Below are 26,446 nucleotides of genomic sequence, written 5' to 3' on the forward strand. Positions count from 1 at the left end.
GTGTGTGTGTGTGTGTTTGTGTGTCCATCCAGAGACATCCTATGTGTCTGTCTATCCATCCAGAGAGAGACATCCTGTGTGTGGTCTGTGTGTCCGTCCATCCAGAGTCGTCTTCGGCAGACGCATTGAGCTCCTTCTTATTTCTGGTCAGCACAGGCAGGGATGACTCCTGGGGCCTCATGTTGGATCCAGGGTCTGGCTTTGTGGGCAGGTCCTCTCAGCTTGGGAGGCTCTTACCTGACCTCTCCATCCTCTCACACAGGGCTTCTCGTGTGGGTTTGCTGGGGGTCGGGGTGTGGGAGAGTTTAACCCTGGGCCTCTCTGACTGCAGACAGGCTGGGGCTCCAGGCATGGACACTGGAACAGACACACATGGGTGGCCCTGGGATCCTAGAACTCCCTGAGGGAGGGTGGAGAGAAGGGGCACTTGCCCCTCCCCTGCTTCTAGAACAGACCTGTCCATGACTCAGTGAGGCCAGCCCAGGCAAGCCTCAGTCTCTGACTGGCCAAAGTCCACAATGGGTGTTTCACGTTCACTCTAGCTCCTAGCCCAGGTCTTTTTTTTTAAATTAATTAATTAATTATTGTCTGTGTTGGGTCTTCGTTGCCGCGCGCAGGCTTTCAATAGTTGTGGCGAACGGGAGCTACTCTTCGTTGCGGTGCACAGGCTTCTCATTGCATTGCGGTGGCTTCTTTTGTTGTGGAGCACGGGCTCTAGGCGTGCGGGCTTCAGTAGTTGTGGCTCGCTGGCTCTAGAGCGCAGGCTCAGTAGTTGTGGCGCACGGGCTTAGTTGCTCCGCGGCATGTGGGATCTTCCCGGACGAGGGCTCGAACCCGTGTTCCCTGCATTGGCAGGAAGGGTCTTGACTGCAACTTCCTGAGTAGCTCCAAGAACTCCCACAACTGCTCAGCTAAGCCTCTCCCTAATTCCTGGACCACAGAAACTATGCGAAGTAATGAAGGATTATTGCTGTTTGGGGGTAGTCTGTTACCAAGCAATGGATAACGACTACAGTACACATTTTGCAGGGCAGGGCAGGAGACCCTGCAGAGGCTTAGAGTTGCTGGCTTTCTTCTGATTCTCTGTATTATTGTCACCCCTCAAGCACAGGAGAGTGGTTCTGGGGCCTTGGGGAACCCCAGGAGCTGCATCTCCCAGAGTATACATAGATCTAGATTCTTCTAAGGGAAGGAGGCAGGGACTTCCCTGGTAGTCCAGTGGTTAAGACTCTGCACTTCCACTGCAGGGGGCCTGGGTTCGATCCCTGATCAGGGAACTAAGATCCCACGTGCCGTGCAGTGTGGCAAAACGATATAAATAAATAAATAATTAATTTTTTTTAAATGAGGGAGGCAAAGAAGGAGGGTCCTCAGCTTCAGCCTCTTTGGCCCGCCAGATGCCTTCTCTCCTCGTGTCACTCACATTCACCGTCATGCTTCCAGCCCAGGCCCTCTCCTGAGCACCATGCCTACGCTTCCAACCACTTCTAACTACTTGTGCACCAGGGCTAAAACACCACTCTTAAACTGAAGCATCCTCTACCCTCACAAAGCTAGTCCTCCTCCTATGATTCCTACTAAGGGCTTTCTACAGCACTGATGTGATGGCCTGTTTCCCCTATTTAAAAAAATCCGTACACACATTCACAGATTCATATATATACATACGTATGTATATATCCAGAAAGAAATACGCAAAAATGTTAACAGTGGTTATTCTTAGGCGGTTTTTAAACATATATTTTGTCCAGGTTTTCTTGTTAACTTCAGCGGGACGGTGGTCTTAACCACTGAGTCTGCCTAAATTAAATTACCCCAGGAGCTGCTAGAAAGGAGATCCTGTCCCAAATTATGTGCAGCCATGACATATTATTTCATAAGCACAAAAATTTTACTGTTTAAAAAGGTAAATACAGGGGCTTCCCTGGTGGCGCAGGGGTTGAGAGTCCGCCTGCCGATGCAGGGGACACGGGTTCGTGCCCCGGTCCGGGAAGATCCCACATGCCGCGGAGCGGCTGGGCCCGTGAGCCATGGCCGCTGAGCCTGCGCGTCCGGAGCCTGTGCTCCGCAACGGGAGAGGCCACAACAGTGAGAGGCCCGCATACCGCAAAAAAAAAAAGGTAAATACAGATGAGATGACTGCAAGATAAAGCCCCAGCCCCCTACTAGGCCACCCAATACCAGTGTCCATTTCTGTGTCCTCTCACGCTTCCTCCTGCAAGTCCCCAAGATGCTCTCATGAGCCATGTGGCTGCCTCCTGGGCTGTGCTGGGAGAGCCAGCATGGGGTCCCACCTGTCCTTGCATGCTTGGGCCCCTGTCCCGGACACAGGGGTACGCGAGGTTTGCTGGGTGAACAGGTGGAAGGCCTCACCCCATGTGTCATGGAAGTGAAGGGGTCCAAGGAGACCAGTGGATGACAGGGGTGTTGTTTTACTGCCTCTCTTCCCACCCACTCCCTGGGGACACCTCCACTCCCCACCTCCCTCCATCCCACCCAGTGCACAGGGTCCGTCACCCCATCCTCAGGGCCCTCAGCACGAACGCCCACTTTCCCAGCGCCAGCTTGGTGTCCTGTGCAGAGATGTCGCGGTGCCACACGGCTCGCACTGACCGCTCAGTCCAGGGAACAGCAGCACACGCACCGCGTGGCCAGTCTGGGCCACCTCGTCAGCGCTCATGGTCTGCAGGCGCTGGCACAGCTCCTCGGGCGGCAGCCCATCCACCCTCACCTCACCTCCGGTGGTGAGATCCACGGAGCAGACAGGGGATGCCAGTTCCTGAGCCCAGGTCCTGTGGTAAGTGGAGCCCGACCCCAGTACCCCACCACTATCCCTACCACTCCAGCCATGTCACCCCAGGAAAGGCAGAGGACAGCCCAACTGTAGTGGGAAGAAAAGAGGGAGTCTTATTCCTAACATGGGCAGGCTTGGCTCTGCTACTTTTCAGCTCCGTGACCTTGGACAAATCCGTTAACCTCTTGGGGTCTAGGTTTCCTCATCTGTAAAGTGGGGACATCGTGGGGTTGTTGTGAGGACTCAACCCAAGTTAAAGGCTACATTCTGCTGGATCCTGTAGAAAATTACTAACACGCACTGGGTGCCTACTGGTCTAGGACCTGCACGGTCGTGGCCTGGTAAAGCATAGACCACCTGGATCCCACCCCTGCTGGTTCAGCGGCTAACCTTCACCTTCTAGAGTTGGAAGGATGCACACCTGCTGGGGGTTTGGGCCCGGCTACAGGGGACCCCCAAGGCACACCCCTGGGGCCAAAGGGAAGTGGGGGGTGTCCAGGCACCTCTGGCAAACCTCTGGGCGTTCTGGTGGTCCTTCAGCAACACCTCCTCAGCATCAGTCAGTCCCACCAGGGCAGCTGCGGCCAGCACACCCGCCTGGCGCATCCCCCCACCCAGGGCCTTCTGGAGGCGCCAGGCTTCTTCAGTGAAGCCCTTGGGTCCCCCACCCAGGGCCCCCACTGGTGCGCCGAGGCCCTGGGGGAAGAGAGGAGAGTCCTGCCTGCCTGCCCATGGGGGTGCATCTCTGTCCTCGGGGCTCTGGAGGGGGCAAAAGGGACAGGGATGGGCGACGCTGTGGCCTCATCAGGGGGAGGGGGTTAGAGGGGCCCAGCGTGAGCAGCTGCCAACATAGGAGCTCGGGGACCCAACTCGGCCTCTTGCTGTGGGCATCTCTACCCTCCTGTTTCGGGGGCGGCCCAGCGGCTTCCCTACCTTGGAGAAACAGAGAGACACAGAATCACAGTGCTCCACGATGCGGGCAGGGGGCATGCACAGAGCCACCGCGGCATTCATCAACCGGGCCCCATCCAGGTGAACCTGGACCCCACAGCTCTGGGCCAGCAGGTGCACCTGGGGGTGAGAGGCAGGAGGGGTCAGAGGGCCAGGCTGGGGGGAGGGGCAGAGGGAGGATGGGTCTCCAGATCACTGGAGGATCACTGGGCTTGTGTCCTTGAGGAAGCATGAGGGGTTTGAGTCAGGAGAGCTGGCTGGTGACAAGCTTGGCCATCTGGCACCCAAGCAGTCACTCTGGGCCTGGGCCTGAGGCTGTCCTCTGTGAAAGGGGGTCGAGGATAAGGGTTTTCTTTTCTTCTTCTTTTTTTTATTTTTGGTGGTACTCGGGCCTCTCATTGCGTGGCCCCTCCTGTTGCGGAGCACAGGCTCCGGACACGCAGGCCCAGCAGCCATGGCTCACGGGCCCAGCCGCTCTGTGGCATGTGGGATCCTCCTGGACCGGGGCACGAACCTGCATCCCCTGCACTGGCAGGTGGACTCTCAACCACTGCGCCACCAGGGAAGCCCGAGGATAAGGGTTTTATCTCCTGTTTATGGCGGGCTCACTGTGGGCCACGCGATGAATGCCTCATCTTACTGAAGCCTCACCGCAACCCTATTGGAAGGATGCCCTCAGTCCCGTTTCCCAGGTGAGGAATAGGTCTGGAGGGTTAGTTAGCGCTCAAGTTCTCGCAGGGGAGAGCGGCAGAGCCCAGCCCTCGCACCCTGGCCCTAAAACCGACCAAGGTGGTGCTGCTTGGGGACTCGCCTCCCTGAGGACTGGGTCTCTGCTCTTTGGAGAAAAGCTTGGGCACTGGGGCAATAATTCCCTTTGCATCTGCGCCTAGAACCGCACCTATGTCTCCTACAGCAGTTCCGGCCACTGATGGGCACCCAGGCATGTATCAGAGGGGACTAAACCCCAGGAGAGGGGCCTGAGGGACAGAAAGCCAGCAGCTGGCTAGTGGTGGGGGCACAGTGGCGGGGCCAGGCTTAGCTGGCATAGGCACTCGATGGGGAGCACCCGGCCCCCTGAGCTGCTGTGGGCGTCCTCCAGGCAAATGAGCTCACAGACCGGGTGGGAGCGGCTCCCAAGGCTCCGTGCAACCAGCCCCTCCAGCTCAGCCAGGTCCAGGGTGCCATGGGGCAGGTCTGGGAGGGGGTGGGAGTGCGCCCCAGCGATCTGCGGGTGTGGGCGTGCAAAGGATGAGGTCCAGGGGTCCAGCAGCACCTCCTACCCCTGTCCTGTCTGCTCCTCCCCAGCTCTGGGCCGTGAAGCCTTCCCCCTGTGCTGTGGACGTGGGCATAGACATCCCAGCTAAGGGTGGGGGAGGACTGAAGGCACCATGTTTGCTTGAGAGGCTGCAGTCCCTCCTCCCTAAGCGCCCAGTGCTCTGGGTTCCCACTAGGGGGCAGCAGGGTTACAAGCACAGCCAGCAAACCGACTGGCCTGAGCCGAGCCCGCCCCTGTGTGGTCAATCTGGGAATGGCTCTCCTTACTGCCTTCCCTGGAGAGGCCACCATTTCTCCCTCTGCAGGTCCCAACTTGGCGCCTGGGAGGCAGGTTCTCACCCCACCTGCTGAGCATCCTGTGCTGGCCCCGGGCGAGCGGTGCTGGGCCCTTACCTGATCCACCCCGCCCTGCGCCTGGACGTGGAGGTGGCACTCCTGCCCAAGGAGGAGTGGGGAGCCCCGGCGCTGGCAGTGATACATCACTAAGGTAGATGGGGTGGGGGACAGCGTTGGCACCGAGTCCCATGGGGCCCATCTGTCCCCAACCAGCTCAGCCGGACTGACCCCCAAGGCCACAGCTAACTCCCAAGTGCCTTATGCCAGTTAGGAAAGAGCGCCCCTTCAAGACACCTTCCTGCCATGTGCTGGAAAACCATCCCACTAAGTCCACAAGTCTAAGACGGTGACCCTGTGGATCACTGGGCGCTGCACACCCTACACCCCTGTGCCCTGCAGCCCACCTGCAGGGTATCTCCTGCGTGGGGAAGCCAGCCACGATGCTGCTGTTTGGGGAATAAGCAGCCCAGGGCACGGGCACCAGTCAGGCCCTAGCAGGAAACAGAGGGCACACGCACCCTGAGAATCCGGAGTATTTGATAAAGGAGCAATTTACAAAGGTGTGGCAGCATGCTGGGAAGTCACGAAGTTCAGTGCAGGACCCCCCCAGGCAGGAAGGGGTGAGAGGAGGGTGTGGTTACAGGTTCCAGATGGCTCAGAGCCCCACTGACATTGTCACAGCCCCCAGCACAAAAGGGAGAAGCATGGAGGGAGGGCCTGGAGGGCAAATGGAAGTCGCCCCGCGCTCACCAGAGATGAGGTTGGCCATGGTGTTTGTGGGAACGAACAGGGTTCGCTCCACCCCGAGCAGTTCCGCAGCCGTGGCCTGAAGCTCTGAGGTGGGAAGGGATGGGGGCGTGGCGGGGGGGGTCACATCAACAATGGCACTTTTCAAATTCCTCTCTTTGCCGATCCCATGAGCCCTTTGTCCGGATGAGGGCATCTTGCCCAAGGCTGTGGTGAGTACCCAAGCAGGACGCCAGCCCTGGTCTGCCAGCTGCAGCCTGTGGTCTTGGTGGCTGCACATTTGGGTCCAGGGGCCCCTCAGTCGACCCTCTGTACCCCGCCTCCTCCTGGGCCATGTTCTCCCCACACACACTGAAACTCTGTGGTTTGAACCCTCCTGTCCCACCCAGACCTCACACCTGTCTCACTTCCTTTCCCATCAGTCCCTTGCAGGTGGGGCCCTGCGGTTTCTCTGCTGACTTCCTCTCCCAGAACAGAAGGACTGGAGGAGACTCTGGGGGGATGGAGGGGGCGGGACTTCCGGCTCCGGCTTTACAGCTCACTGTGGCTTCCCTCTGCCTGTGGCATACAGTATGAAGCCTTTGCCGTGACATTCAAGACCGGGGGGATCTGCCTTCTGCCTCCCCTCCAGGGACAGGAATGCTCTCCTGCACACCCACTCCAGCCCCATTCCCCATCCATATCCCAGACACCTTTTGCACCACTCTGCTTCTGCTTCTGCAGTTCCCCTGCCCGGTGAGCCAGCACTCCCTTCCCTGCCCAGAGTTGGGGGTGGAGCACTTCACTCATCTTTTAAGAGGTTCCTCCACAAAGTCTCCATTTCCTGTGAGTCCCATGTCCCCACCTGCCAGTCCCCAAGGCACTCTCTGTGGATGCACGTTAACCCCAGCACCTCCCTCACCTCAGTGGGGGTGACTGTCTATGCATCAGGTGGCCTGCTGAGCAGTGGGTCAGCATCTTTGAAGTTCCAGGCAAAAGTGGGTGTCTGCTGGATGCATGATCAGCCCCATCACCACCTGACCCCACATCCAGGCCCTCAGGGCTCAAGTGGTAACCCTCAGGCTTGCCCCTGGCACAGCTGACGGTCCTACACACTCCAGCAATAGCAATGGTTCACTAAGGCAGCAACTCTCAACCCAGGGTGGCGGCTCCAGTCACCATCTTGAAAACACTCCCTAGGTTTTTAGAACCCACTCCTGGGGGGCGGGGGGATGCAGCCTGTGGAGAATCCCCTTTTCTAGGTGGGTTTTCTCTTTGTCTTCATGTGGGAAGGTGGTGGGTGCAGGACAATAGCTAACGGTGCTAGAGTGAGAAGACCTGGGTTCAAGTCCTGTTTCGCCATTTATTCGGTATGGGAACTTGAGTGCCTGGCTCAGCTGCTCGGAGCCCTCCTCTGCAAGATGAGATAACACCCATCTCATCGGGCAGTGGGGCCACACTTTAATGAGCACACAAGTCACCCGGCGATCCTGTTTTAACTTGCAGATTCTGGCTCAGGAGGTCCGGTGTGGGGCCCGAGAATCTACATTTCTAACAGGCTCTCGAGTGATGCGTCGTCAGACTGAGCCGCAAGGACGCCAAGCGCAATGCCTAGCCTGCAGCTGAGCCGCCACCCCGGGTCCCGGGCCACCTCTCCCCCCGCCAGCACCATGGACAGCGCACTGGGGTCGCCGCGAGGACCCCCGGCCCCGGCCTGCACGCCGGGCTCACCGCGGACGGTGGGGTCCTCGCCGTAGTCGTCGTTCCCCACAACCGCCTCGGCCATGGAGCGCCTCATGGCCGGCCCGGGCTTGGTAACCGTGTCGCTGCGCAGGTCCACCACGTGCGTCGGGATCCCCGCCTGGCTCCCAGATCCCCGCGCCCAGAGGGCCCCCTGCTGCTGGGTCGCAGCCCGGGCCAGTCTGCGGAGCATGGCGGGGGCAGCGCTCGGCTCCCCCGCCCCGACCTCCCCGGCGAAGGCGACCGGGAGCGGCGGGATCCGAGCAGCAGGACTTTCCGAAATTCGGCCGCGGCCGACCGTGGCTGGCGGGACGGCTCCGCGGCACGCTGGGAGTTGTAGTTCGGCCTTCGTCACGGCCGGCACCGCGCAAGTCCGGGAGAGGGCCCCCGCGGCATGCTGGGAGTTGTAGTACGACCTTCGTCGCGGTCTGCGACGCGCGAACCAGGGATGAGGGTGAGGAAGGGTTCTGCTTACCCAAGAAGAAACCGAAACCAGGCAAGTTTTTATAGAGCAGACGCTCATGTGCTTTTTACCGTGTGCCCCGCACTGTCCCAGGCACTTTACAAGTGTGAACGCAGTAAAGTCTCTAGACAGCTCTTAGGAGACAAGTACTCTTTTCATCACGTTTTACAGATGGGGAAACTGAGACACACAGAGCTAATGAACTTGGCGAGGAGCGTGCAGCTCTGAACCACTGTGTTACGTTGCCCCTAAAAACTAGCTTCCCATTATCTACTTTTTTCAGTACAGATTTATTGAGCACCCACTGGTGTCAGGCATCGCCTAGGTGCCAGGCAGAGGGACACAAAGATGGTGCAACCCATCTGAGCGTCCGACTTCAGATGGAGGTGGAATTAGAGGGGTGCCTGGAGAACCCCCTTCTCCATACCCCCGGCCCTTGACGGGTGGGCTGCCTCCACCCAGGGCCATGCGAGGTAGTGGTAAAAGGACCCGACTGTCTCAAGTCCCAACTTACCAGGTGTGCGGCTTTGGACAGCTCAGTTAACCTCTCCGTGCCTCAGTCTCCTTAAATGCAAAATGTGCTGTTGAGGATTTGACGACTTAAGGCTTCTCCTGCTGGCCCTGGTGCCTGGCTGGTAGTGGGTACCGTGTATGCGTGCTTGCTCTCCTACTGCTCTACCATGGTTACTGGTCACAGTCCAGGGCCCTGGGCCTTCGTGCTGCTGTGGGGTGCAGCCTGACAGCCTGGACTGGGCCTCCTGCAGGGTGACCTTCCCTCACTCAGGGAGGACAGGCCTCCCTCTGAGTGCCCAGCCCCACTCAGCAGCTCCCCTTCCCAGAGTGTGGGCCACAGATGTCTCTTCCTCACAGGAGGAAGTCGGTCCTGAGGGGCTGAAGGTCACCAGAAGAGGCACCCACGCCTCTGATCAGGGCACCCCTCAGCAAAGAGGACTCTCAGACACTGACCTTCATCGGACTTCTGCCATGTGTCTGCTCCGGGTTGGGTCTGGGGATAAAGGAGAGCAAAGCAGCCTGCCCTTGGAGGTCAGGTCCTCGGGATGGGGACAGGATGCTGCCTGTTGGTGCTGGGAGAAGCTGCATTGGACCTGGCTGAGGCATCAGGGCAGGCTTCCTGGAGAAAGCAGTGATTGGGCTGAGCTTTGAAGACATTAAGGTGTTAATCAGACAAAGGCAGAGGGGAGAGAGTGTTCTGGGCAGAGAGAACAGCATGGGCAAAGGATTGGGGTAGGAGGAGCATTGGGGTAGGAGGCAGCTGGAACGATTGAGGCCCTGAAGAAGGGAGCAGGGGTGGAGATGGGGCCCAACAACTGGAGCTCTCCACCTCTCCCCCTGTGCCTGCAGAGCCATCCCGAAAGGGTGGAAATTGCAAGTCCCCATAGGGTCTGGGGCCCCAACGAAAGGCTCACTATGCCCTAACCCCGCCCCGCTTCCTCCTGCCAGCGCCAGTGCCCTCCGGCCCTGACCCTCAATCTCCACCGAATTCCGGGCCCTTAGAAAACAAGCCCCTTATCTCAGTGTCTGGCTCCAACCCTTCTGCTGGGAAGTGGGGGGAGGGGAGCAGAGGCCTCTGTGGGAAGGAAGGGAGGGACTGGGGCAGTGATGGTGGCTCCCAGGGGAGCAGGGAGAAGGGGGCAAACAGCTGGATCCCCAGGCACCTCCCAGCCATGGCAGAACCACAGAGTGACCTTGTGTTTGCAGTCACTTCACAGTTTGCCAAGCCTTCCCACCTACAGCCTCCCAGCTAATCCTCACAGCAACCTCGTGGGAGGGGGGCTGGGCAGGGGGCTACCTGCCATTTTTGGGGGCTACCCAAGAATGCCACTCAGGTGACACAGCTGGTCACCAAACTGGGCCTTCCTCCTCCCATAGCAGAGCTGTTCCCCAGAGAGTGGGCTGTTCCTGGGGAAGGCTGGGCCCAGCAGAGATTGCTTCTGCCAGGTGGCTGCTTATCACCTCCTATCTTGTCCCAGGGCACCTGGCCACCCCTCCCTCGCCTAGTGGTGGCTTCCAGTGCGGGGGCGGGGAAAAAGGCTGTCAGGGGAGAAGGGGGGGGGCTCTCCCTGGGCCAGTGAGGTCTGTTTCTGAGGTCTTATCAAGGGGGGAGACCCTCTGAACAAGGCTTGGTCTCAGGGGGTTGTGTAGGCACATGCATGTGTGTGAATGTGTCTATGTATGTGTGTGTACATGTATACGTGTATAAGTTTGTGTGCACGTGCATGTTGATGTGTCCACGCATGTACGCATGTACAGGCATGCACTTACGTGTGCACGCACATAGGAGTATATGTAACTGTGTGTATAAGTATTTGTTATGTAAGTGTATAGGCACACCTCAGAGATGTTGCAGGTTGGGTTCCAGACCATTGCTGTAAAGTGAGTATCACAATAAAGCAGGTCACACAAATTTTTTGGTTTCTCAGGGCATATAAAAGTTAGGCAAAAAAAAACCACAAAAAAAACAAAACAAAAACAAAAAAAAGTTAGGCTTACACTACACTGTAGTCTTTTAAGTGTGCAATAACAGCTCCGTGGGAGGCGGGTGCATGCTGGAGGTGGCTGGCTGCTGGGATGGCAGATGAAGAAGACCCCACCTTTGAGGAGGAAAATGAAGAAATTGGAGGAGGTGCAGAAGGTGGACAGGGTCAAAGAAAGAGACTTTTTTCTAAAGAATTACGGCGTATGGTGTATGGGTTTGGGGATGATCAGAATCCTTACACTGAGTCAGTAGATATTCTTGAAGACCTTGTCATAGAGTTCATCACTGAAATGACTCACAGGGCAATGGCAATTGGAAGACAAGGTCGGGTACAAGTTGAAGATATCATCTTCTTGATGCGAAAGGACCCAGCAAAGTTTGCTAGGGTTAAAGACTTGTTTACTATGAACGAAGAACTGAAACGAGCTAGAAAAGCATTTGATGAAGCAAACTATGACTATGGATCTTGACACCTTTTGTACTTTCTGCAGCTTCATTATTTTCTGGGGAAATCATATTTAATAACTATATTTTCCACAGTAAGGTTCTGATATCTAGCCATGTGAATGAAAGATAGAGAGCCACAGAGTTTTCAGTCTTTATTTTCATGTCTTCAATTTTAGAGTGATATTTGAGCCTTTAATTGCCTGCGATTATATTACCATACTTTGAATTACTTACTGGATTTTAGTGACCACATGTAAGTCAAAGTACCTTGCAAACCATTCAGTTCCTTCTGACTTTTAACCGTCTAAATGATGAATTAATATTTATGTTTTAAGTGTACTTGTGCCATTGTAGGCTGTACTGTAGCTGTTTAATATGTGAAATCTAAATGGTACCTTTGATAGCTAAGACGTGTTTCATGTATTCTAAAGTTTTTAGATTACAGTAGTCTTAAGTTATTAAAAGATAGTGAACTGGTTTGTGTTTCTTTTAAGGAGAAAATGATAGAAAATACAACCTTTTTTTAGGAGTGTTTATTTGTCTTAAGATAATTTGTTTTAATACTCTTTTCTTTAGATAACAAGAGTGATTTTTTTAATTTTAATTTTTTATTTTTTAAGAAACTAAAAGTTCCCTATGAATAATTCTGTGTTGGAAGACTTATTTGATTTAAAATCTTTGGAGCTTATACTATTTGTCAGGTTTTAAGAGAACTCATTTTCCCAGGTCAAATTAAAGCTTCTAAAAATAAGCGCTTTCAAAATTACAGACCAGTATCACTGATGAATATAGATGCAAAAATCCTCAACAAAATACTAGCAAACAGAATCCAACAACACATTAAAAGGATCATCCACCATGATCAAGTGGGATTTATCCCAGGGATGCAAGAATTCTTCAGTATATGCAAATCAATCAATGTGATACACCATATTAACAAATTGAAGAAGAAAAACCATGTGGTCATCTCAAAAGATGCAGAAAAAGCTTTTGACGAAATTCAACACCCATTTATGATAAAAACTCTCCAGAAAGTGGGCATAGAGGGAACCTACCTCAACATAATAAAGGCCATATACGACAAACCCACAGCAAACATCATTCTCAATGGTGAAAAACTGAAAGCATTACCTCTAAGATCAGGAACACGACAAGGATGTCGACTCTCACCGCTATTATTCAACATAGTTTTGGAAGTCCTAGCCTCGGCAGTCAGAGAAGAAAAAGAAATAAAAGGACTACAAATTGGAAAAGAAGAAGTAAAACTGTCACTGTCTGCAGATGACATGATACTATACATAGAGAATCCTAAAGATGCCACCAGAAAACTACTAGAGCTAATCAATGAATTTGGGAAAGTTGCAGGATACAAAATTAATGCACAGAAATCTCTTGCATTCCTATACGCTAAAGATGAAAACACTCCCATTTACCATGGCAACAAAAAGAATAAAATACCTAGGAATAAACCTACCTAGGGAGACAAAAGATCTGTATGCAGAAAACTATAAGACACTGATGAAAGACATTAAAGATGATACAAACAGATGGAGAGATAAACCATGTTCTTGGATTGGAAGAATCAATATTGTGAAAATGACTATACTACCCAAAGCAATCTACAGATTCAATGCAATCCCTATCAAAACATTTGTTGAGACGTGGAAGGATCTAGAGACTGTCATACAGAGTGAAGTAAGAAAGAGAAAAATAAATATCGTATATTAATGCATGTATGTGAAACCTAGAAAAATGGTACAGATGAACCGGTTTGCAGGGCAGAAATTGAGACACAGATGTAGAGAACAAACGGATGGACACCAACAGGGGAAAGCCACGGGTGTGTGGGGTGATGGTGTGATGAATTGGGCGATTGGGATTGACATGTATACACTGATGTGTATAAAATTGATGACTAATAAGAACCTGCTGTATAAAAAAATAAGTAAAATTCAAAATTATAAAAAAAAAATAATAAGTGCTTTCAGTAGCAGGAATGGCACTGCGGAAAAAGCCGATGGCAGGATAAGCATTTGGGGTAGTGGTTTTTTGTGTTTTTTTTGCGGTACGCGGGCCTCTCACTGTTGTGGCCTCTCCCGTTGCGGAGCACAGGCTCCGGACGCGCAGGCTCAGCGGCCATGGCTCACGGGCCCAGCCGCTCCGCGGCACATGGGGCCTTCCCGGAATGGGGCACGAACCCGTGTCCCCTGCATCGGCAGGCGGACTCTCAACCACTGCGCCGCCAGGGAAGCCCTGGGGTAGTGTTTTATTAACATATTTGTTAGTGCTTGTTCATTGTGGAAATGTGAAGACCATGTGTGGCTATGGAAACCACTTTTGTAGTTCAGCATATACAGGTTTTGTGTGTATTTAGCTTATTGTATTATTCTTTCACTTAGCTTAAAGTAAGGATTTAAAATTGCATTTAAGGGGATCATTGGATATTACTGTTTGTGAAACTGAATGTTTTATGTGCTGCTTATAAACATTATGAATCAGTACTTAGGAAAATTAGCACTTAGCTTAAAGTAAGGATTAAAATTGCGTTTAAGGGGATCTTGGATATTACCGTTTGTGAAACTGAATGTTTTGTGTGCTGCTTATAAGCATTATCTGTGAATCAGTACTTAGGAATATTTTACTTTCTTAACCTATCAATATATGGAATAAAATATGAAAAAAGTAAAAAGATTTTAAAAAGTGTGCAATAGCATTATGTCTAAAAACAATGTATATACCTTAATTTAAAATATTTTATTGGGCTTCCCTGGTGGCGCAGTGGTTGAGAGTCCACCGATAGACTTGCTTGACGCATGGTTGCCACAAACCTTCAATTTGTAAGAAACGCATTATCTGTGAAGCAAAATAAAGCAAAATGCAATAAAATGAGGTGTGCCTGTACACATGTGGGGGGGGGTGGGTACGTGTGTGTGCCCATGTGTGTGTGTACCTGTGTATACATATGTATGCCTGTGTGTGTGTGTGTGTGTGTGTGTGTGTGTGTCCCTAGACTGTGTGTCTGAGATCTGAGTCACCCTGTTGGTAAGCTGGGGACAGTTCACAGCTCCCAGATGAGAAGCCAGAAGCCCCTGGTCCAGCCAGCCTTGCTTGCCCCCCACCCCAGGTCACTGAGCTGATCCCCTTCCCTCCCCCTCTTCTCAGAGGGCAAGTCCAGCCCCCTCCCCAGCTGCCACCCTGGAGGTCATGGGGTCCTCTCCTGCCTCCATGCGGACCCCCACCCCCACCCCGTAGCCACTGCCCCGGGTCAAGCCAACTTGGGCTCCTGCCCCCAGATGCAGCCCCTCCCTGGTCGCATCCTCCGCGCAGCTACCTCCCTCACACTGCTGCAGCCTTTCTGCTCCCGCAAATGTGCTGGCCTCCTTCTCACCCCGACATCTTTGCACCTGCTGCTCCTTCAGCCCGGAAACCCCCCCAGTCAGCGGCACGTGTCCCTGGTTAGCACCTTCTCTGTCTTCTTGTCTCAGCTGAGACGCTCCTTCCGGGAAGCTCCCTGACCCTGGTCCAGCAGGGGAGGGAGGTGGCTGTCCTTCTGGGGTGCAGGTAGGGTCTCTTCTTGTCACTGACCGCAGGTTATAGGCAGGGCCGGGACACTCTTGGCCTTCGAGGTGTCCTGTGTGCCCAGCCCAGCTCAGCCCACAGCACTCGGTAATTCCAGTTGAATGGAAGATGAGGGGGACACATAGCCCAACTTTCCCCGATCCCAAGGACCCCCAGGCAGTGCGGACACTGTGGTGTGAGGCGGGGAGCCCCGTCGGGAGCTCTGACCGTGGCGGGCTGTGGGGCCCTGTGCAGGAGGGGGCAGGAGTGGATGAGGAACAGATGCTGGGGAAAGCTGGGGGTCCCCGAGGTAGCCCCTTCCCTGGCCTACACAGAGCAGTGGGAGGACGGGGCAGGCTCTCGGGGGAGCGAGACATGAGTCCTGGGGTGGCTGCCTCTTGCGGCACCCCCAGGCTCCCTGGCACCCCTCCAGGGGCAGGCTCTGGGGTGTGGGTGCACACACACACACGTACACACGCACGAGCCAAGTTCAGTGTGCATATTCCTGTAACGCTGGGCCGCTGGCAGGAAGTGAGTGACGGCAAGGCCGCTGCTGGGAACCCGGGGCTGGCCCCGCTGAGATAAAGGAAGGCAGCAGATTGGAGCTGGAGATAGCGGCCTGGGTCCTGTAAACAGGTTGGGGAGATGTCCTTCCCATCCCATCCTCTTGGCCCTGAGCCTGCAGGATCTATAGGGCACTGGCCTGGGTCCAGGCCCAACAGCCTGTGAGTCGAGGGAAAGCTCTTTGTACCATCATCTCTGAAGACTGGGGGATGACAAGGGACAGAGCTCTGGGCCTGGGGGCCCTGGCCGGGCACAGTATGTCAAGGTCATATGTGCTGGTGGGAGGGAGGGTAGGGCGCGGGAGGAGCCTGTTCAAGCCCCTGTGCCTCCCCCACTGGGGAGGGAACCGTGACAGCGCAGCAGAGGGGTTCCCTCCAGAGCCATCTCTGGAATTCCAAGCAGGGTGGGGGACCAGGAGAGAACGGGAGCAGTGGGGGGCTGCGCCTCACTGCTCAGCAGGCAGGCTCTGCAGTGAGCTTGAGGTTATGGTAGGCAGGAGACCCCATGCTGTGCTGGCCAAGGGGAAAGCACATCCTCATCCCACGAGCTCCTGGGCCATTAGTGCCAGGAGCAGGGCTGGGTGCGAGTCTGTGTGCGGATTCCCAGGGCCTGGTACAGTGGGTGCTCAGATGCACTTGTGTTTTTGAAAAAGTAATGAGCTATCACACAGCATGATACAGAAAATCGCATGAAGCATATTTGTACAGTTTTACAAATAAATATAAAACGAACTCCCATGTCGTTGCCACTCAGATCAAGAAATAGAACACGGCCAGGACTCCAGTAAGTTTCCTTGCTATGCACAGCCCCTTCCCTCCGCCAGAAGTTGTGCTGCAGCCTGACTTGTATGCTTATTACCTGCCTTGCTCTATGGTTTTGCCGCCATGGATGGGTCCCTAGTCATAGCCGAGTACTGCTAGGTTTTGGATTTGCTATGAATTGGGTCATGTGTGCCTGGCTCCTTTTTTGACGCTCCGCCTGCCAGATTCGTCCGTGTTGCAGCTGTAGCTGGCTCTCGCCACGGCTGTGCGGTTTTCCACTGTGTGCCACGGTATATTTCTCCATTCTCCCATTTGGGGACCTTTGGCTGTTTTCAGACTTGGTTTCCAAACAGCCCTGTGTGAGCAGGCACCCTCGCACTCGTGTTTCCTGGGGCACAAGTGCACACATTTCTGCAGGGCAAACGCCTGGGAAGGAACTACTGAGGCAGCAATCCTTATCTCCTCCTTACTAGACACTCCCAAACCTTCCCCAAAGTGGCTGGAATGATTTAAACGCCGCCGTGGTACCCACTGCTTGCCGTTGTCTCCATCACTCCGCATCATCGTCAGACTTCAAAACTTCAGTCATTCTGGTGGACGAGTGGCAGTTTCCTGTGATTTTAATCTGCTCTTCCTGGTAACTGACCGACGTGAGCACCTTTGCTTAGGTCTTAGCCCTCAGATTCCGCTCCTTTGAGGAGCCTGATTAAGTCTCTTTGAATTGTTTTGTCGGTTATTTCCATATGTTGGATACTAACCCTTGTTAGTTATGTGTATGGCAAAAAAATTTCCCCCTTTTTATGGATTGTCTTTTCACTTTTGTAGAATTCTTTTTTTAGCGGTACGCGGGCCTCTCACAGTTGTGGCCTCTCCCGTTGCGGAGCACAGGCTCCGGACGCGCAGGCTCAGCGGCCGTGGCTCACGGGCCCAGCCGCTCCGCGGCATGTGGGATCTTCCCAGACCGGGGCGCGAACCCGCGTCCCCTGCGTCGGCAGGCGGACTCTCAGCCGCTGCGCCACCAGGGCAGCCCCTGTAGAACGCTTCATAGATTACAGGCTCTTTGTTGTCTGTAATTAAATCCCCTTCCACCTTATGATTAATGTCTCGTTTAAGAACACCTTCCTGTCCTCAAGGTCATAATGACGTTCTCCTAATCGTCCTCTGAAGTTTGGAAGTTCAGTTTTCCCATTAAATCGAGCCACTTGCTTGCCCTGTGGTGTGGAAACTGCGGCTCGGAGAGAAGGTTCCCGTGTGACACGGGGGCTGCATTCCCTCCACCCCAGGCGTGGCCCAGGCGTGCACTGGGGGACTGCCTGGGTCAGAGTGGGAATCGGAGTGTCCTGACTGGGGGAGGGAGCACTTGAGATGGGGCTGGGGAAGGTCTTGGTCGGAAGTGAAAGGGAAGATGGGAGGCACATGCCACCAAGGCTTTGGGGACAAAGGTGGCCGTGGACAGGCCTTACAGCTCCGTGACCCCTGTGCGGGTGGGAGGCCTCTGCTGCCTCTCAGGAACCCTCCCAGAGTGTGCAAGGCTGGGGGCTCAGCCTCTCGGGATTAGAGTACTGGGTCAGGGTCCAACCCCTTCCACAGAAGCACCCACACCTTGGGCTCCAGGGGTTGGGCCACAGGGAGCTCTGGGTCTTAAGGGCTCCTCAGGGGCCTGGGGGGCCTCGGGAGACAGAACGGCCCAGGGTGAAGCCTGGCAGGAGGGTGGGCCGAGCGCCGGAATCCTGGGAAATCCGCTGGGACAGTACCCCCAGGGCGCCCTCCATTCTGCTGCGAAGCAGCTAGCCTTCCGGGAATCACTTTGGGGTGAGGGCAGGGAGGATTGTGGGGGGAGCCAAGCAAGCCCGGGGCTGGGTCCCCACCTCAAGGGCCTCCCTGAGGAGGGGCTGGGAGTGCACAGGCAGTAGGGCCAGGAGAGAGCGGGGTGTAGAGCTTTGGAGACTCCCTGAGTTGCAGGACCCGCCCTCTGGGCCCAGGGGACCCTCTGGACTCCCCGCCTTCTCAGGCCCCCCCGGCTCTGGCTGCCACCAGAGCAGACCCTTGCACCTTCTGCCCCGCCGACCCCAGGCCCCGGCTGGGCCCCGTCAGCGGGAGGCCAGTGTTGGGGGCCTGGCGCCATTTGCTGCGGCAGCTTCCTCCTCCTCCAGTAACTTGTCCTCCAACTCCAGGCGGCTTCTGATCAGGCAGCTGACTGCTAATCTCTCGAATCTGCTCTCTTACCGGCATCGGCCTCTCGCTTCCTGTTACTTGGCCGGGCCGAGGCGCAGGGTCAGTTCCGTGACGACCAGGCCCTCGCCTGTTCCCGGGGCCTCTGCTCTGGCCCCTCAGCCCACCCGGCGGGGAACACAGAGGGGTCAGATGCCGGGCGTGGGCTTGGCGGCCTGTCTGGGGTGGGACCTGCTCCGCATATGCTGACCCTGTGCTGGGGGTGGAGGACCCGAGGGCGACGGGCCACAGGCTCGGAGGCTGGGGGTCCAGGTGCTGGGTGGTGGGCTGCCGGGCTCCTCCGCTTGCCCCTCGGCTGGGCAGAGTACCCACGGAGAGCACCTCCCATCTGACCTCCCCTGCTTCCCCTTTCCCTGCTCCTGCAGCCGCCGGGGCCAGAGCCTGTGTGAGAAGGAAGCGCAAACAAGGTTCTGGCGAGCAGACCTGGACGGGACTCACATGGACAGAAAGAGTCGGGGCTTTGGGGTCCGCTACCCGAGAGCTTTCCTGGGCCTTATCCGCAGGGACAAGGATGGGAAAGGGCTTCCGCTGCAGAATTCCAGGGCTTCCCTGCCATGTGCACCCGGGGTGGGCCTCCCCAACTGCCCCAGAGGAGTTGCAAGGTCACGGGGGTGTGGGCGAGAATGGCAGCCCAGCGTCCACCAGGCTCTGAATCCAGGAACAGACATCCGGCACCCTGGGTGTAGATCCTGCCTTGTTTATAAATGGTATTCCTAGTGATGGCACACCTGCCTCTTGCCCTAGAGACAGCCCCACCATCAGTCATTTACCCAGAGGTACAATTGAAACCCGGTTGTCTAGTAGTGAAGAGCACCCTCCCTCTGTGCGCTAACTGCAGGAAGTTTGTCTTATAAGGAACCCTGATCCTTCTGTTATTTTGTCCCCGGTGGGCCTGTTTCTGTCCCCTGTGCCAGACTAGTCTAATTTCTCTTCCCATGGCAGCCCTGCAGAGGATGGGAGATGGCCCTTTTGGGGGGGCCCCCTGCACATCCTGGGCTTGACTCCCCAGCTTCGGACAGGATGACTGGTATCAGGGAAAGCAGGTCTTCATGGTGGCAGAGTTCAGAGGGGGAGTCTTTGGGAAGGAGGAAGGTTGGGACGTGAGGCTGGGGAATGGGCCAAAGCGGGGGAGCTGCCAAGGACCCCGTCTTAGCTGGGGAGTCCAAGAGGCCTCTCCCTGACTTTGGTCTCCAAAGTGGGACACACAGGATAATCTACTGGGGTGGGGAGGAGAACTTTGTGCTTAGGATTTACATTTCGTCCTTTTAAAAGGTTTATCTTTTGTGAATATTTTATAATGCAGGTAATAGATTCATACAGTCGTGGAAACTTGAAACCTATAAATAACTGTACATATATAGTTATGAGCTCATATGGAGTTATGAGTTCAAATATTTCTTATGAGAGGGTGCATGATCCAAACAGTGAGAGGGTTTGAACGTCACTGTCTCTTAGGGCTTCTGATCTTTTATCCTGGGCCCCTTCCTACTGAGCTTGAAGTCCAGGATGGCAGGATGAAGGAAGGTCCTCCATTCAGGGACCTGGAGAGCTGGCATCAGTGGAAAGGCTCAAGCTGGCTTGATGGGGGAGGTCTGAGGACCAGCAGGTGTCATGGGCATAGATGGGGCTCAGGCCTCTCTCTGGTGGGCACTTCCTCCCATCTGGAACAGAGACAAGACTGAGCTCGCCCTGGCACGGGGTGTGGGAGAGGCAGCCATGGCTGGGCCGTCTGATCAGGAACCCAAGAACCCCTTGCTCAGGGTGGAGGGCAGCACGCAGGAGTGGCACCTTCTGAGCTCCCCCACCTGTCTCTCCAGCCCTGGGCGCCTGGGAGGAGCTTCGTTGCCAGAGTGCTTAACCCCATAAACAAATATTTGTCACGCTCCCGTGGGGCCCAGAGCAGGGGCAGGGCACAGCTTGTGCCATCACATGTTCCTGGTCAGGTGGGTGGGTGACAGTGCAAGATGCCAGTGATCTGGAGTGTCAGTGCGTTTCCCCAAGTTCGGGGTGAGCAGCGGCTAGTGCTCCCTGCCGGGGTTTGTTGGTGCTGAGGAAGCAAGATCAGGAGGAAAATGCTGAGGTCCTCGATCCATCTACCAGTCAATGTCTACTGGGTACCTGTTAGTTTTCCCAGCGGTGCTGGGTGCTGGGGTAGGGTGCTTTGTCTCCTGCCGATGACAGAGGGCCAAGGATAGATCACAAGGAGCTCTGCATGGCCGGGACCATGATCCCCATTTTACAAATGAGGAAACTGAGGTCCCGGAGGGTAACTTGCTGGTAAGTAAGGACTGGAACCCACACCTTAAAGTTCTGTCTGCGAGCACCACAGGTGTGTGTAGAGCCAGTAGGGGGCAGTGCTGGAAGCGCCTGGAGGCACCCCCAGGACTTGCTCCCCTTCTGCACTTGGAGGAATCCTATCTGTCTTCCAGACTCAGCTTAGCTTGTCTTCTCCTCCAGGAAGCTTTCCATGATAGCCCTCAACCCTCTGCCAAGACACACCTTTTTCTCCCTGTTTCCTCTGCACCTGGCTTACCTCAGAGCAGGCCTTGTTACCAGTCACTTGCCAGTGTCCCTTACTGGGCTGCAGGCTACTTGAGGGCAAGACCTGTGTCTTTTGTTCTCAGGATCCCAGCATGGGGCTTGGAGCATGATGGGTGTTAAGGAAATACCTGAAGAGATGTGGATGAGAAAAGCAAGAGTAGAGGGGTGGGAGAGCCTTCCTTCCGAAGATGGGAAGTGGACCCCGAGAGAGACAGGATTTGCATGCATTGTGGAGAGAGGGCAGGCTACCGGGGGACAGCCCCAGCACAGGCATTAGACATTGCTGTCAGGAGGGAGCCATGGCAGGTTCTTGAGCAGGGGCACGACAGGGCAAGCCTCCCTTTAGCCCTGCACCATCTTGGCTGACCCTCCTGCGGGTGTGGGGGGTGGGAGGGCAGCTCCACTCTCCTGGCCTGTGGCCTGACTCCCTCTGGAAGTACTTCTCGCCTTCTCACCTAAGGCCCACAAGGTGCACCTGGGAAACGTGTCTGCCAGCAGCTGGTTGGGGATGAGGGCTGCCTGCCCTCTTGCCAGAGCTCAGGACAGACACTCCCCTGAAACCTGGGGTCAGTTAGTTTGCTGGTTCATTCATTCGTTTATTCTGTAAATGTTTATTGAGCACCCATGGGTGCTTGGCCTTGGGGTGGCGGATCCTGCCAGGGGCTTGGCCTCCGACGGTGTGTGAGGGCCACCCCCATGGTGGTGCTAGTCTCCCTCACCCCACCGGTGGGCTCAGAGCCCCTCTGCCACCCTCTCCCGGCCCACTCTGCCCACTCTGGGCCAAGCAGGGAGACAGTCCCCCTGGGTTGGGGGAGGGGCTCTCTGGGGAAGGAGCCCCGGCAGACCCTCCACAAGGAGCAAGGGGGGGTAAGCGGGGGCGGGCTTCAACTGGGGTAGGGGTGGGCCTCGGCAGTCTCGCCCGACCCCACGCAGGCAGCTGTTCCCGGAATGGGGGTTTTAAACTTTTTTTCTGTTGGCGAATATGCATGTGGTCTTAATTATTTATACGCAGCACTTATCTCCCCCAAACGTTTTATCGGGATTCGACAGATCCGAGAGCGCGAGATGGAAGCCCAGGGCAGGAGCGGGGGCGGGGAGGGGACTGTGGAGGAGCAGTGGGGAGCCAGGGGAAGCTAGTTTAGGCGTCCCCTAAATCAGCCCGGGGGTGAGGGAAGGAAGGACCCCATTCACGGTCGCTTTGATTCTTTCAGGCCCTGATGGGCGTTGGGAAACCGCAACGGGTATCCGGCCTGCGGGAATTAACACCTGGGGCGGCTTAACCTCTCTGGGCTCTGACCTGCCCCGATCCCCATAACAGGGGGCGCCACTCCGGGGGGCCAGTTCTCCCCGGTGAGTCCCTGGTGGACGCGAAGGAGGGTGGAGAACCACATCTTTCAGCAGCAACCCAGGAAGCCTTAAGAAGGGTCCCTGCTCTTGCCTGGTGGAGGTGGCAGGAGAAGAGAATGGGCGTGACCTTGGGACCCCGCACCTGTTAACGAGCCGGGGCATCATGGTCTTCTTTAGTGCTCACCATCCCCTGGAGACATTTCCTGCCCATTTTATAGATGAGGAAACTGAGGTTCAGAGGAGTCACCAGCCTAAGGACCTCCAGCAGAGCAGGGATTGGTGCCCATGTGGACCCAGGCGGGTGGTCTTTCCTGGAGCAATGGGAGGGTAGTGGGCCGGGCCTGCCCCTTCACTTGGCCCCCGTCCCCACCCCAGCAGGTCCCTCGAGCTGCTTATGTCCTGTATATGCCCTCTATTCCTGGCCGTTCGGGCAGCGCCACTGGAGATTCCTGGAAGCGCCTCCCGTGCACACACCCCTCCTTGCACCCGCCCCCCCACGTGTGCAGGATTTGCAGGGGGGTCTCCGAGGCCAATCCTCCAGGCCCCCAGGAACCTGAGCATGGAGGGCCCGGGAGCCCCCCCGACTCCCCCCACCGGCAGTGCCCAGCGAGCCCTGGCCTAAGCCTCGTCCCAGCCGCACCCACGAGGCCCTCTGGGGCCGAGGGCTGAATCAGCGGCCTGGGAAGGCTCGGCAGAGGGTCCCGGTGGGAGGTCTGGCTGGGGGTAGGGGGCGCCTGCGATGGGGAGGGGCGCTGGGTGGCGTCTACCCCAGCTGCCTGGAATTCCACGGGGGCAGAGGGCATGGAGATTTGGAAGTGCACCCAGGAGCCCCCTGTGCGTGGGGGCTGCCTTCCCCTCCCCATCTGGGCCTTCGAGGGGGGAGAGCGGGGCCCTTGTCCCTTGCAGAGAGGGTGTGCATGTTTATGCTGGGGGTGGGGAGGACTTCCTTGAACTTGCCGCTTTGGGCGGAATCTTCCCGGTCGGGGCTGGGTAGGGGCCGCGTTGGAGTGAGCTCTTGGGCCCCCTGGAATCTAGACTCCCTTGGTTGGGCAGGGCCAGGGAAGGGGAGGCTCATCCATGGCATTCCCTGAGTTTCACCCCAGGCCACGGAGTCGAGGATGTCTCCAGAGGTAAAGCTCTTTCAGAGGGAGATTCCCGCGAGCTCCGGGCGGCCCCGGGTAATTGGTTCATCGATTAACAGCTCGGGTGTGGGGCGCGCTTCAGCGGGTGGGGGCGGGGCGGCTGAGTCTGGGGCCCAGCCCTGGGGGAGTGTTGCTGGAGGGAGGTGGGGAAGGCGGTACTTCCAGGTTGGGGAGGGTCTCTGTGCCGCCCCAAGAAGTGAGGATCCTCCGGGAGGCAGCCGAGGGCCCCCCCCCTCCCGGGTGCCAAGCGCCAGCAGGGCCCCATTGGGCCCCTGGAAGAATTGGTTCCCACCAGCCAACCTGTTCCCATAGCCAGAAGTTGCCATGGTGACCCCCTCCCACCTACAGCTACAGCTTTTCCAGTAAAACCACTGCAGAAATCCATACTTCCCGACAGGCACGCCCCCGGCCCCCCACCCCCTACTCGGCGCGGTCTGGGATTGGCTGGGAGTTAACCCTTCGCTTGCCGGCCAGCCGATGCTCTTTGGGGGAGTCAGGGGAGTGAGAGCTGGCAGTGGGGGACCTGGGCTGGAGAGGAGAAGGTGGACAGGGGCAGGCCGGCTGCCTTCTCCCTCAGGGCCCCAGGATGGGACTTCAGCAACTCCAGGAAGTTGGAGTGGAGATGGGAAGCTAGCTCCCCACCGTTGCCGCCTTGGAGGAGTCTTGCTGGGGCGCCAGGACTGCTCCCGGTGGAACCCCAGGGTCCCAGCTGGGCTGCAGCCGCCCAAGGGTGCCTTCCGCTGCAGTCGTTGGGGCAGCAGACCTACCTAGCCTGGCCTGCAGTTGCTGGCGGATTCGCTCTCCCCTCTCCCTCCTCTGCCCCTCCTCCCAGCACAGACCTCTCTCCTAGAGGCAGAGAGGGCTCAGCTCAAGTCCAGCAGCCCCACTGCCCACACCTGGCAGCCCCCCAATGGAGGCTGCATGCCCGGAGCCTGGCTTTGTGTACGTAGGTCTGCTCTGATGGGCTGTTGGGCAAAAGAAGTCACCGACTGCTTGGGGTCTTGCCTTCCTCCCCTGAGAAGTGAGGGTAATGATCTGGGCTGCTTGCAAGTTTGAGGAAGAAGAGGGGTTCCATCCTGCTGAGCCCCAGGGATAAAGCCTGCCTTGTCTCTATGGGGGAGGGGCCCCTGGGGACCCCTGAGGCTGTGTGGGCCCGGGGGGCTCAGCTCTGTGGCCCAGCCTGCTTCTACTTTCAGAGCTGTGAGTGGGCGATGCTCTAATTATTCTGTCTGTAGCCCAGGATGAATAATTGAGAGGTCTTTGAAGAGAATTAATTAGCCCGTTTATTGACTGTAAATGCTTCGCTGCAGATGACGAAGGGAAGGCTCCCCGACTGTGCCTGCGCCGGCCCACAGCTAGATGTGGAATTTGCACTCTGGGTTCCCTCAGCACCGCCAGGGTTCAGCCTTTGCCTTCGCCCAGAGAAGTGTACAGGCTGCGAGCCCCTACTCGCTGGCCTCTGGCTGCAAGGTTCTGCCCCTCTGCCCCAGCTCTGCTTCATTTATCTTCCAAGAGGCAAGCAGGGACCTCCCTTCCCCCAAGGAGTGGGGACAGGGCATGTCCCAACGTTGGGAGCACTTGCCCAGCACGCTGGACTCCTGTCCTGGGGCCAGGCTGTGCACACGGTCCCATGTCCCTCGGGGCAGAGGCACCCCACCGCAGGGGACCTGTGGGCTGGCTCTGGGCTCCATGGGTCTCTCTCCGCTGAGTCCAGCATGCCCACTGTGCCCCCAGCCCCTGTGTGGGCCTAGGGGGTGACAGGAAAATAGGCAGTGGTCCAGCCCTCCAGGCTGTGGTGGTGGGATCAGACATGTAAACATCCGGGCATCTGTGGGACCAAGGAGGGCGGGACGCTGTCAGCCTGGAGACGGCTGGCTCGCTAGGTGGGTGCTAGCAATTCATAATAACAGCGACTATCTCTATAGCCTTTTACTCCACATCAGGCCCTGTCCTAAGCGCATTACGAGGACTAACTCCCTTAGCCTTCAGTGCAGACCCCATGAAGGTAGGGGCGTAGACTTGTTCCCTGATGGGTCTGCAGAGCTCAGGGCAGAACCTAGCACAGATGAGGGTTTGTTGAATGAATGAGTGAACGAATGAATGTGAGTAAACTGAGTGACAAAGCTGGGCTCACACCCCCTTTTGTCTGGCTCGAGGACCCGTGCTCTGCTGCATCTGTGATCCCCAGGGGAGGTGGGGGCCCTGAGCACTGCGCAGGGTAGGGGGGTGTCAGCCCCTGCCTCTGTGGCCGCTGGACCACAGTGAATGGGAGAGCAGGCACCTGCAGGCACGGGGAGACCTGCCTTAGAAACCCCAGCCATGCAGCCGTGGGGCACACGGGCTGGGGAGGGGAGATGCAGCTGGGTAGCTGTTTGGAGACCAGAGTGCTTGGTCCAGATGAGCCATGGCGGGGGCTGGGCCGAGACCACCGCAATGGGGATGGAGAAGCCATGACAGCTCTGATCTGTGGGGAGGAGGAAAGGGGGGATGGAACTGACTGACTCATAGACCTGGAGATGAGGGGACAGAGGGTTGGAGATGACCCCAGGGGACACCTCAAATGAGGATGTGTGTCTGCGAGTGGGGGGAGAGCTCAGGAAGCACAGTGAAGGGGCTCTCACTTGGGCAGCCCTCAGGGAACTGGATGTCCCCTGTCATCTTTCCATACCCCACCACCCCCCGCCTGCTCTGTGACCGGAAGGCTGCCCTATGGTCCACGCCAGTGGGTTCCCTCTTCCTCTGCCTCCTGTTGTGTTTAACAAGCAGGAGATGCGGGCAGAGATGGGGTGCATTGAGCACAGCTCAGTGGGGGTGTGCGCCCTCCCAACCTACAGCTCCTGTCGTCGGCAGCCCTCCCCATGCACTCAGCTCTCCTTCCAGAGCTGCTGTCAGCATTGCTGTTTGTCTGCTTTTCTTGAGCGTCTGCTATGTGCCAGGGGTTTCCGTACATCCTAGCAGTTCTACGAGTGAGGTTGTCGAACAACTGACTTTCATATCACACCTGACTTAGACAATGACCCCAAGTCGCAAGTGAGTGAATGTCGGAGCGGAGGCTTGAACCCAGGTCTATGA

General features: G+C 56.5%; 1 protein-coding gene and 1 pseudogene across 1 annotated transcript; one reads left to right on the forward strand and one right to left on the reverse strand.

Annotated features, from left to right (window-relative positions):
• Positions 1 to 2,486: 2,486 nt before the first annotated feature.
• On the reverse strand, positions 2,487 to 8,100 carry LOC112410451 (probable low-specificity L-threonine aldolase 2). Its single transcript, XM_024761107.1, is given in 9 exon segments — positions 2,487 to 2,629; positions 2,632 to 2,787; positions 3,298 to 3,490; positions 3,728 to 3,865; positions 4,557 to 4,567; positions 4,796 to 4,970; positions 5,414 to 5,502; positions 6,107 to 6,190; positions 7,814 to 8,100. Coding segments are annotated over 9 exon segments (1,164 nt in total). The 5' UTR covers positions 8,016 to 8,100; the 3' UTR covers positions 2,487 to 2,513.
• Positions 8,101 to 10,874: 2,774 nt separating this feature from the next.
• Positions 10,875 to 11,252, forward strand: LOC112410122 (transcription initiation factor TFIID subunit 13 pseudogene; annotated as a pseudogene).
• Positions 11,253 to 26,446: the final 15,194 nt, after the last annotated feature.

This window comes from Neophocaena asiaeorientalis, unplaced genomic scaffold (genome assembly GCF_003031525.2).
Source record: "Neophocaena asiaeorientalis asiaeorientalis breed wild unplaced genomic scaffold, Neophocaena_asiaeorientalis_V1.1 scaffold30, whole genome shotgun sequence".
Classification (NCBI taxonomy): domain Eukaryota; kingdom Metazoa; phylum Chordata; class Mammalia; order Artiodactyla; family Phocoenidae; genus Neophocaena; species Neophocaena asiaeorientalis.